Genomic DNA, 13,297 nt, shown 5'->3' on the forward strand with positions numbered 1-13,297 from the left:
AGTAATAAACTGTTTCATGATACTGTATATATTAATCTTCTGCTTCACAAATTTGACCCATATTTCTGACATCTTAAAAAATATATGTTTAGATTACAATCGGTTGCAATGAGATTGCCCCAAATTAGGAGTGTAGATGGTTAAAAAGTGCTTTTCTAGATCATCAACAACATACACATGTGCATATTTCATGATGATCTAGCAGAAAGATAAGCCTGTGTGTAATTAGCTATCTCCATGTGGTCTATGAGATAGGATAGATGGGTGAAATAATAAAATTAACATCACGCAGAGAGGCAGAAGGTCAATACTTTATGGCCTTGCTCCTTTATCAATAAGTAATTTTCAGCAAAGTCAGAGCATGGTTAAGAAATGGTATAAATTTTAAGTGGGTCTCTGTGAAAGATGTTTTAAAATATCATCTTAAAAGATATTGCGACAAGTAGACAACTTCCACGCAGTCATCAATAAATTGAGCTTTCCATGTTTTGAGCTCATTTACTAAGACCATGATTTACCCATACTCTTTTAGGTTATTCTTAATTCATGAGTTGCATTTTGATGCAGCATTCAATATGAGAGCATCCAAGTATCAATTTTTTATCACACTTATGGGGCATTGCAAGAAACTTGCAATCAATTGCAAGTCAATTTTCATTCCTGAAATCAAGCATATGCCGTGCAATTAATTGCAAATTTGTGATTGATTGCTAATCTGCTCCATGAAACAAGGAATATTGTCTGATTTGCTATTGCTACTGATCAATCAATTGTAAAATTGCAACAGAATATTTGTGACTGACTGCAAATATTTTCTTGCAACACCCCATTAGTACTATACAATCATAAAAAATACAAATAGTATTTATATTAATACAATCCGCATTTTAACGATAATCAATTCAAAATAGTTATCTAATTTCTGCTGTCTACAAATACAAAAAAACATAGGATTGCAAAGGATTAGCAGAATAAAATATGACTTAGTTAATAAAAAAAATTAATATCAAGAGTAAGGAGAACTAAATGTGTACCGATAAGCTCCTTCATGTTTCTCAAATTCAATTTGCATAATTGGATGTCCTGTGAGGTCACACAATTAAATTCCAGGACACCTGTCATGTAAAGGTCTTCCTTAGGCTGTGTTCAAATGATTTTTTTATTTTACCCTGGAAACATGGTTTTCAAAGATGTCAAGTACAAACCATGGCTTCTTTCAAGCAATAAGTTGTAAAAATATAGGTATTTAAAATGCAAACATCAAAGGGACGCTCTGCACTGAAAATATGTATAAAATAAGAGTATAATTCACAGAGCAATATGCTGAAAATTTAATCAAAACCTGATAACAGCCAAGTTATTGAATTTTAAAGTTATTCGATATATTGTGGCAACAGTTATATGCACGTCGTCATGAATATTCATTAGATAGACTGATGATGTCACATTCCCACTTTCCTTTTTCTTATGTTATTACATGAAATGATAATTTTTTTTCATACATGTGTGACAGTGGATGATATGTCTCCCTTGTAATGAAAAAAGTTGCAGCAATGAATACCTAATTCACTTAATCGATTGTTATTCCAATATTTTTGGTTTATGAAAGAAAAAGTTTGAATAAACCTAATTTCATATAATAAAATACAAAAGAACAAGTGGAGATATGACATCATCGGTTTGCTCACTGAATATTCATGACAACATACCAAGAACTGTTTCACCAGAATAGTGAAAATCTTTAAACTGCCATAACTTTCTTATTGATACCACTAAATTAACGTTGCTTAGCATTAACAAAAGCAAGTCAAATAACTTAACCACAAAATATTTTTAACACTGCAACTGTGAATATAATATGCACATTCCCACAACAGAATTTAACGATTTAACGCTTTCACAGAAAAAAAAACCATAAATAAACACACTCACTCAAGCAAAAACCTATTTTACATAACCAAAAGCAAAGGGGGAGTACCAATAACAAAAACTAAATGAATCAAAATGCATTCATTTAAGAATAATAATAAAATATAATAATAATGCATTCCAAAATAACTGTACACATGAAAATGTTAAACTATGGCATAAAATTGAAAAATTATTCATAAGTAGTGGAGAAAAACAAATCCGACGAATCAATGAAAAAAGTTTCAAAAAAAAGAATAACCTGAATTAGGGAAAGATGAAACATTCATCAAAACAAAAACAAGATAAAAATCAAACTGTCAATTTGCCTGAAAATAACTGAGGAAAACATCAAGAATTATTACTGAATTTGAGATATTTCCACCATGACAAAAATCATAAAGAAAAATCTCTTATCTTTCTGTTCCAAAGAATCAATGCAAAAAAGTCTGGAGAAGTTTTCTAAAATGGGATTGATATCATAAACTAAAGATAAAGTGATATTTCACAAAATGTTTTCATTATACTGAGTTTGCAATTATCCCATCAAAATCAACAGGCATTCCTACGGGATTATTCATACATAGCAAGATTTCCTCAAAGAACCTTCTGTGAAAAGGTTTATTGGTCAAAAATACCACTGCAGAAACACTATGGGTAAAGTAAAACTTGATCAATAACAAGAAAGAGTAATACGTATACATACCTAAAGCCAACTCCTTCAGATCTTGTTGGTCGCAGCATGCGCAGAGCTGGTAGAAGATGTGGTAGTTCCTCTCCTCCGGGGCCTGGAAGACCACACGCGACTTCTCCAGAAGATACGTCCGCATGTTGGCACCAACAATGTGATGGAGTCTGTTGAACCGGATCTCGATGTACTTGCCGAAACGACTGCTATTGTCATTTCGCGTCGTCTTGGCATTGCCGATAGCCTTGAGAAAAGTGGACATGAGATGGTAGATGTTAAGGGTTACAAACGCCATGGTGACGGTTCAAGCGTTTCCTCTTTCTGAATGATATGACTTTCACTAGAAGGATTTCATCGATTCAAGAAAGATTCCACTAGTAATCATAGCCATCTTCAAAGACCATCAGGTAATCAACTAACAACCAATATACACCAATTGAAGAAATCACAACATAGCAGATGAATGATTTGGCTTTGGACTTCAGATGCTGTTTTCCACTTGCACAATATATTAGCTCCAAGTTATATGTATCTTTTCTAGTAGGACAAAAGTTTAATTCAATTCCATCAGTTTAAAAGACTCCCTACTAAAGTAGCTTAATGCAAAAATCCCTCTTATCCAGATTGGTGCAATCTCCTATTAGTAAATGAATAAACCTGTCACAGAGTAGAATTCTAACAGGTTTGCTGAATTAGCAATTAAATAATCTGCTGTAAAAATATTGGTGCATCTTCATTTAGTGTTGACATCTCAAGAAGCAACTGGTCAGACAGAGTTGGCAGAACATCAAAAGTCTGTCATGCTAATTAGTAAGTAGGCAGCGAGGGAAGAACATGGGGCAAGGCTTGAATCCTGAAGCAGACAGATAGCAGCCAGAAACAAGCAAAAAAACTTTCATTCCGTCACAAATTCCAGATATGTGCACAAATCATTGAGTTTGAAAAATAGAGATAACTCATTTGCGTAAATCTTCGTTTCCCTCCTTGTACTCTTTCGATCCGACAACATAACTGCCCTTGAATGTGAAGCAAGTGTTTCAGGTTTCGGCGTGACAGTTATCTAGTCAAAAACATCTTTCCCACCATCATTATACACATCATCGAATTGCCAAGGAACCAGGCAAAAGTTCTCAGATTTCGGATCTTGGCAAATTTTACATAAAATGTTACTTCGGGCAAGCAGCAAACGTCATTCGCAGAACAGGAGACAAAACCAGGTAATGACATACAATTGGCAGTAATTCAGCAATCAGTACACAGCCACCACAAAAACCTAAATCATTAACGTTGCTGTCGCTTCTCTTACAGGTGATGTAAATTAAGGTCGGATGACAACACAAAGCAATGCAGAGAGCCAAATATCAGATCACAGTAGAGACTGTTGAACACAAGTTAGGAATAGTAATCCTTCTTGGTCAAAGATGTCTGCAGGTGCTTAAGCAGAATAATGATGATATTCTTTACTTGGAAAAAGCTGATCAGAATAAAAGCATGCCCATATAAAAATAATGGGGAGTGAGGGGTAGGTGGGAGCTTTAACAGCTCCCCAACCCTTGAAGAAGTGGTCCAGACATCATGCATCAACGTTTATCAAGGTCAGAGGGTGGAGGTGATGTGACAAGGTCTAACACAATCAACATCTCCTGGCTGGACTGATCCTGACGAGAGATTAATACAATCCCTCTAAAGTTGGTTTGGAACACTCTTCCTTAATGCTCTCCTCCACTCACTGCTCTCAAAGAAAATCAAAGTGGATTCTGTGGGGCTGGCTTCCTCCTCTGCGACAGTGGCAGAGGACTCGGAGCTCACTCGAACTCTCTCTGTATCTCTCTCTCCCTCTCTCCAAGCTTCCTCTGACCTATTTAAGGTGGGCTTACTCATCAGAGCAGACCCTGGGCTGGCCTAAGTGAGAGGAGTCGAGCTCATGGATAAAGAGGAGGAGGAAGAGGTACACATATGAAAAAGAAGCTGAGTACAATCAAATGGTTTCCTTCAATTGGTGGCCTCAGTCTTCAAGGAGTTACAGATTGATTATAGAATGTCAACAGTCATTCTTTTGAGAACATTCCTGTCTGAGGTAGGTGTTCAATACAACTTTACATTTACAAGCACCTTTACTCTTTTCATCTACATTATATGATTATACCATCATATTAGAGAAACGTTTCATATAAACATCTTAGCTATACACTTTGTGACTTGAGGAAGAAGGGGAGAGTTCCAAAAAGACTTACTTCTCTAATCAACATGCTAAAAAAAAATGATCAGAATAAACGTAGTTACAAACAGAAAAAAAAATTACAAAAAGACAAGACGATCGCTCCTAAAACAGACGCACTTCCTCTATGTCTACTGAGTCAATGGGAGCTATTTTTGATGTCTCTTGTGAAAACTAAAAACAGAGTTTCACAGATATAATTGGATTACAATTTGTTTCCCCAATGCTGTCACTCACAATCATAGAGCTAACTCCTGGAGTTCGGAGTGCCCACACCAGGACAACAGCATCGTTGGGGATGAAATGCATCACGATACAGCCATTTCTTCACACTATGGTGCTGCTATCCCTTCTGAAATGCTGACATGCACTTGTAATTCTGCATTTCCTGCCTTGCCAAGATAACAGAACACTTGAGATCGGAGCCTGGGATGTTAAAAAAAAAAGCAGTGGTAGGGGGGAGGGGAATATCTGTAAAGTTTCACACCGAGATGATGTGTATCCTCCTGCCTTGCTTGGAGGGGACTCGTCACAACAATCATAAAGGATAATATGAAATAATGACTACATTGGGCACAGGTGTCAATAAAATGGGGTAATGTAACCAAGGGCAACCAGACTAACCACAGGAAGCATCCACCTGTGCTCTGGGTGACTGGGCATATAGACTTTGAGATGGAATTTTAATAGGAGAGTGAGAATAAATTGAGAGAACAGGGCAAGAAGATTCAATTGGCATGCTCACCGCTGCCAATTACCCCTTTTCACAGAGATATAACGACTCTTCTGTTATTTTCCACTCATTCCGTCAATGACATTCTAACTGTTTCTAATACGAAACCAAATAAAGGTTACAGCTGATGTCTGAAATGTTTTCGGATATGACACAGACATGATCTTACTGTCAAAATGATTTCAAACTTTCAGACAGCTCTCATCACATTTCATGACCAGCGATAAGATAACAATCTGTTCAGAGTCCCCAGATTTTTGATGAACAATGGTAATTGACATTTCACATGATCTAATTTTCCTCACTTTTCATATTTCTTCCCAGACAGACCCAGACTCATATCACAAATAGAACCATTACCCGAAAGTTCACTTTCCTGTGATGGTGTTTTTTATGCTTCAAATTATTGCAGATGAACAGTCAATTTTCCCATTGTGGACTACATAAATGTCAAATTATACTAATTCCTCATTGCTTGAGTGATGTGTATTACTTATTTACACCAAAAAATATAATACATATTATTCTTGTAATGTTTTTAAGAACACTTTGTTTAGCTAATAAAAATACTTTAGTGGAAATGGTGCACATATTCTTCGAGGACAAGTCAGGATCTGATCACCAGGTTTGTAATATACCTGTAAATCACAGGTGTCATTCCAATGAATTAAAAAAGCACTATATATAAGTAAGATCAAAATACTATTGGATATATGCAATCAATTGTGCAAATCACACTGAGCTTTGTGTTACAGGACTTTGACATACAGTATATTAAAGTTACTTTCACAGCAAATTAAAAGCCAGTTTATACTTCATGATGATAATCTATAATGGTATAATGGTATTCTCAGAAGGATACAACAAGGCATGTGTTCAAGCAACAGCATACCCGAACAGTGGAAGTGGTAGTGACGATCACAAGTTATCTTGGCTCCAAGTTTATATACCTCATCCTGTATGGAGGAAGTTTTCACTGACAGCCTGTCATTTCTGCCCATTCTTAGGGCATCCATATTGGGGCAGTGGAGTGGACGCATTCCTTGCAAAACTTCAAATATGAAAGATCTTCATAATTTTGGAAGATCTTGCTTAGACCTATCACTAGTCATCTCAGTAGTTTTCATTGCACTTATTAACCTGACTACTCACTCACCCTCATCATGCATTTTATTGATTTTAATACAGACTATATTTGTGAAATATGATAAAAAGATTTTATTTTCTTCTGTTATAAAGCTACATGCAATTAGAAAATATACTTTAAATGGGGACATGATCATGGGTTTATTTTAATTTTATTCCTTTTTAAGCCTTTTCTTTTCTTTCTTTTTTATAGTCTGGAATAAAAAAATCTATCATAATCATGATCATCAAAGCCTGAAAAAGGAGCTATTTACCCAAAATTTGAACTACGGCTTAAGGAAAACTGATGGTAAAAATTGATGAACAATAATCACTTCATCCTTTGGGTGCTTTAGAAGCGATGAAGAAAGGTTTCAGCAAGTTCATCAAGGGACAAGATTCCGCTTCCAGAAGGGGGGATCCTGCTCAAATGTTCAGCATCTTCTATTCAAGTACATTAAAAACCACAAGCATGACACACACAAAGGGTTAGCAAGCCCTGACAGATCCATTGTCTCCATCATTCAGGAAGGTTTGTCAAGTATCTTCCACTCCGCTGCTCCGTTATAGATGCTTGAAGAATGGGAAGAAATGACAAGCTGTCGGTGAAAACTTCCTCAAACTGGGATGAAGGACATAAACCCTGAGCAAAACCTACATATGGTACTTATTACCGCTTCCATTTTTGGGGGCATCGTTGCCTTTAGACTTTTGTCACGTTGTATTGTTTTCAAAGTGAAACCAAATCAATGGATGTTACTCTGAAAACAATGTTAGAATGTTGCTGACAGAGGGCAAGATTAAGTAGATATTTCCCATAAATCATGTCGATTCCTGTCATTTTAGAAACTGCGGGTGGTATTTGCTGCAGTACATCCTATATTGTCCCAAACTAAATTCTATTAGGTCTCCTTTGAATTTACCTCCCATCATTTTCAGAGCAATAATAATTTTAGGCTGGGAACATGGAAGTTTAGAACAGGCTACCCTCTCAAATTTACTACTTGAAAAAAAAAGTGCTGCACCTCTGGCAGTCTTGCCTGCATTATGCAATGCAATATAGCAGCAGTGCTGACTTTTTTTTTCAACATGTCTTCTAACTTTTGACTGAGTAAATTTCCTTTCTTTAAACTTTCCGGGTCTTACCATCCATACCTGTGATGACATTTTTCTCCTTTTAAACATGACAGATGCTCCTTGGATATATTGGATTCAAGAAGTGTGTGCCCCATGGGGCAAACCTTCTTGTTAAACCTGCATTAAACAGAATCCTATCATTGAAATAAGCTAGACACTTCAGGGAATCACTAAAATTTAGAAGTAGCATGTTTCCTGTGATATGCAAACAATGAATGTAACAGGATATCAGTATTTAGAGACATCAAAGGTAGAAAGCTTGTGGTCATCTTGTTCAGGTCAAGATGACCAACGATACAAATTATTGATGCTGAGTGAAGCGAGGCACTAGCATAAACAGACCACAAAAGCCCCGAAAGAGACAACTATCTGAATTTTCCCAATGTAAATTATGAATCCAGATCAAAACTCATTTGCATATAGTCAAAATTTATGCCCCCCCCCCCATTTCCAGATCTAAATAACATTGCACATTTAATTTCTAAAAGTTTCAAAAAGATTAATAATATTATCAGATCGTAACTCCCATATGCATCCATGAACCAAGTTTAATTCTGATATATCTAATTGGTTCTATAAATCACTGTGACGAGTTGACCTCTATGACCTTTGACCTGTAACTTCCATATCATGCCAATAAGATATTTAATCAGATTCTTGAAATGAAGAAATTATGCCAGATACTGACTATGTCAATGAATTTCATTCAAGCCCTGGTAATTACCCCGATTAATCACTCTGGAAAATAGTCAAATCTGAACAAAAATCTCACAATGAAGATACTGATGTTATCTAAAATCAAGTAGACAGTAGGAGTGGGATATTCCATGACTTGTCTATGCGAAACTTACTTGCATGGGAGCATTTCATGATTTTTTTTTAGGACTTTTGTTGGAAGCTACTGCAAATTCTCGTATCAGAGTGGCTAAGAACAAAATGGTCTGTTCAAATCATGAACAATACTTTCCATGAAATGCTCCCAAGGTATCTTATTTCTATTTGTCTCAGGACTGAACGAAGTTTCAAAAGTTCACTTTCAAGTCACTTTTTTCTTCCTTTTAAACACAACTTGTTACACCTGTCAAAAGAGTGCAAATCCAATCAAAGTTTATGATAGGTTGAATGTATCAGATACTGAATCTATCAGATAGTCACAGCATACCTTCCTAAACCCTAAATATGTCAACTTACTTAATCACCCAATTAAATCATTTGGAGAATGGCCAATTTTCACGATGATCTCACTTTCTTTAGGGATCTGAAATCATTTAAAGATAGAATCATAACAAAATGTGATAACGGACTCTTTAAACCATACATACATTGACATGAGAATAGTATTTGGATGGACCACTAGGAATCCAGAATAGCAAGAATAATCTACGGTATGTTTCTTGTAATCTTACACCTTTCAATGGTAACTGCGATCTAAAGAAAAAAACATAATTTTAGTAAGGCACAGCATAATCTTTTTGCACATGACAAGCAGTCAAATTGGTACTATCCCAACCATTGATAAGAATACCCTCCAGGCTACCACTTGCTATGTTCATTCTTATTTTGTTCTTTTGGTATCATCTTTCTACCAAATGTGGTAGAGGAGTTAGGAAGGAAGGAAACTGCGATTGAAGAAGATAGCCTGAGGAAAGTTACCCTCAAGTTGGTCCAAAAGATTACGAAAATATCAAATTAGCGTCAAATGCAGGCTATCTATGTAACCCATCTCGATGTGGGGGCTGAAATGGTGATAATAGCAGGCTTTGACTGAAATGTGATACACTGTGAATCAGTATCACATGACCATGGTGTGATGTCAAGGTACTGTCCCTGGTTGCCAACTCCTTAAGGACAGTGATAACATTTTAAAGATAACCCAAGAACATCAGCAATCATTGCATCTTTATTCAGTTCTATAAGAATGGATCACTGGCGTAAATCCTTGCATCACTCCAATTGTTCAGGGGGGATGATCTACCGGTATTGTTCCACCCCCCCCCCCCACTTGAATAGCATGATGTCATGGATTTAGGCCCATAATTTTCACCTCACCTCACCTCACATATAAGCCTGAAAAGGGACATTATATGTGGAAACCCAGGTCCATATTTATAAGACCTTAATAAATCTTGTCAACACCAACTACGGCCTAGTAATTAGACTATAATAACTTGACCTTTCAGGTTTTTTTAATATGGACCCAGTTAATCAAACAAGGTTGTTTGACTTGATGAACCGAGCGGGATTTATAATGAATCCACCATTTTGGTCAGCTTAAATCATTCTTAATAAAGTAGATAAAGATGATCTGTTGTGTCAACATGGATGAAGAGTGATCTATTACAGTCCCCATCAACAAAACCAAATTGAAGCAGACCGATGGTAGGTTATTGGAAGTAATAAATTTGGTCTGTCTGGAGTCGGATTTGCTGGTGTGAATGTGACATGCAAAATACATCAAAACTATCTGTAACTTAATCCTATCAAACCAGAAGCGGTGGCTGCATCATCACAAGAGGCCTTTCTAAACAGAGACTACAACATAGAGGTACTTCCTGGAGAAAACAAGACAAACAACACTGTAGATCAGTGACCTCAAGAAGGTTAGATGGTTCCTGAATCCTTGGTTCGTTATTTTCTCTCTTGGTTTTATTCTCAATGCCCCATTGGCAACTGAAGTCAATGTTCTCTACCTGAAGTCCATTTATGGCAGCTGTCCAGCAACCTCCACATCATAGTACATTATTAATATACTATGACACCATTTTGGAAATCGCCAGAAGGCAGAACAACAACTTTGAGAAGCATGGTCTGTAAATATCCCTCAATGGTGATGCATCTAGACAGAAATAATCCATTAGACAATACGTGAAGCTGGAAATACCTTTTTGTCTTCCACTAGGGTGATCCTGATGATTTTCATTAAGATTATTCACACACCAACAGAAAAACATGATAGTAAGTATAAAGTAAAAGGGAATTTATTTTATGAATAAATATATAGTTGGGCATACAATTTATCTGAATAAAGTTTCAAAAGAAAGTTTATCGTTGAATAATGGCCAACTCATGAAATTATCAGAGCTGTAACTTTCTTTCTCAACGCAACATTTAGTATTCTAATATCCAGACATGAATTAATATCCCACACATGAATCTAAAATCACCATTTATATGTCTTTATACTTCCCTCTTTACTCTTGTATTATTTTTTGTTCACTTTCAACTTTACTTTTAATCATAACTTCAAGGCTATTACTTAATTGTGAATCTGTTTTTATCTTTTAGAGCAACATTTTAATTTTGGGGAGCAAGATAAACCAGTTCTGTCTCGGTATTGTTATTCTGATAAATATGTTCAAATCTAAATGAATACTAAAGTTTTTCAATTTGGATAATCTATCGATCTATATAAATGAGAAAAAAATCCCTTCTCCTGTTTTGTTTACCTCCATGATGGGGTTTGAAGCTAGAACCTTCTTCTCGACTTGGGTTTCACTAGAGGAGCCTCCGACGGTAGCAAAGTATCTCATAGCATACTTGGCAGATACCGTCTTCCCTGCTCCGCTTTCACCACTGACGATAATAGATTGGTCCTGCTCAAATCTGTTCAAACAAAATAAATGTAAAAGGAGAAAATGAGGAAGAGAAGATTAATTATTTGTCAATAGTTTCCAGGCCTAATAGAAGGAGAATATACACGTAAATACAATTTTCCTTGCTCCTATGATGTGTATTTGAGTTTTGTTAGACGTGTATCAATCAGATATGATTATTTACGTCTGGGATCGACCTTTAACGTCACCATCCGAGAGACGTGACCAGGGCTCGAACCTCGAACCTCTGCATCAAGTTGTAACTTCCCCACATAGCTTGGATTACAGGCGCATGCCACAACGCCCAGTTGATGAAAGTAAATTGGTACTCCTGGATTATAACAAAAAGGAGAGAATAATGCAAACAATAACATAAACTAGGAACCACACATTTGCAAACATTCCAATTCTTCACACATGTACATGTACCTGTGTGACAAACACAAGGAAGATGGTTGAGAGAGATCAGTACAGGCAGCTTAAAGAACTCAATCATATCATAAAAATGGAGATTATACTTTTATTTTTATAATTCAAAATATGACTCAAAGAAGGTAGAAAACCAGTAAGCATCTCTCGATTGAAGTCAATGACATGGTGAGCATCATTACGCCTATGCCTTACAACAGGAAGGCAAAGGGGACTAAGAACACAGGGATTGACAAAAAAACATTTTTATGTACAGGAATTTGTTGTTGAATTTGTTGTAAATGAAGAAAAGAATCATTAAAATAGGAGGCAATGAAAAGTCCCAAGTTACACCAGTCCCTTATATAGAGCACCACACTATATCATGAAAAGAAAACAATAAATCATCTTCTGAGCACCAATGGACAATCAATGGTATCCTTTACAACGCAAATTTCCATCATCCATCTGAAGGTAAACTGAAAATAGAAAAGAATTGATATTAACAAGGTATAAATAGCAATGATGTTGATATCATGACAAAATATCAAATGTTTCAGAGTGAGAAATGGATAGAACTGTTTACATTAACAAAATCTTATTCATGTATTGTAAACAAGCTTCTCAGATTTCTGCACAATGTCAATGACATGTGAAACTTCCATATCATTTTCAAGAGAGGAAGGAAGATGAAGGGGCCAAGAAACACAGTGGGTTGCAGAAAATAAACTTCAGACGGAAGGGATCCCTTAACTGCTCCAAGGTAAAAGAGGTTGCATCAAGAAAAGGGGAAAATATGGGGTACGATATGGGAGGAGTGGTGCAATGATATTGTCACAGAAAATGAAATAAATGAAAACAATGGTATGGAATAAGTCTTATGAATCTTAAGTGACCCCTTCCAAATTTTGATAATAAGAAGATGATGATGATGAATAATGATGATGATGATGGTGATGATGGTGATGGTGATGGTGATGATGATGATGATGATGACGTTGATGATGATGATGATGATGAAGTAGAAAAAGATAAACCACAGGTTTGGATGTATATTCAGCCAAAAAGGAAGGTGAATATAAAAACAACTCCATATGAGAAGTTGAGAAAGACAGTTCTGAATACACGTGTCTAAAACTACTTCATACTTCCCTTGAATTGATATTTTACACCATGTTGGTGACATGAAAACAGCATGTGGCCAAGGAATCAATAAAGTTCATGTGCGTAATGTAGGTTCCCTAAATTTCCAGCCAATTTCCTATCCTATAGAATTATGAAGAGAGCTTGGATGAGATCGCAATTTTCTACCCTGGATTCTAGTTCATAAACATGATGAAAGAGAGGTCATTGATTTGTTTCATCTTTTAAGATGGGATGTCCCAATTACCTGGACCATATACCCGCCCATAATCAATCACTCTACGAACCAGGAGCGAGTGACACTGAAATACACTAAGGGATTTCACGTTAATGGATGAGATCAA

At 36.1% G+C, this 13,297-nt stretch overlaps 1 protein-coding gene across 7 annotated transcripts in view; it reads right to left on the bottom strand.

Moving 5' to 3' along the window:
* The window catches only part of LOC121411309 (unconventional myosin-Va-like), a 125,223-nt gene that overhangs the window by 97,765 nt on the left and 14,161 nt on the right, over positions 1 to 13,297 (bottom strand). For all 7 annotated transcript variants that reach the window (XM_041603963.1, XM_041603961.1, XM_041603962.1 and 4 more), the window contains exons 5-6: positions 11,256 to 11,412; positions 2,615 to 2,840 (exon numbers count right to left, since the gene is read on the bottom strand). In XM_041603963.1, the coding sequence (XP_041459897.1) occupies positions 2,615 to 2,840; positions 11,256 to 11,412 (383 nt within the window). The remainder of the gene's footprint in view (positions 1 to 2,614; positions 2,841 to 11,255; positions 11,413 to 13,297) is intronic.

Source organism: Lytechinus variegatus, chromosome 3 (genome assembly GCF_018143015.1).
Source record: "Lytechinus variegatus isolate NC3 chromosome 3, Lvar_3.0, whole genome shotgun sequence".
NCBI classification, from domain to species: Eukaryota; Metazoa; Echinodermata; class Echinoidea; order Temnopleuroida; family Toxopneustidae; genus Lytechinus; species Lytechinus variegatus.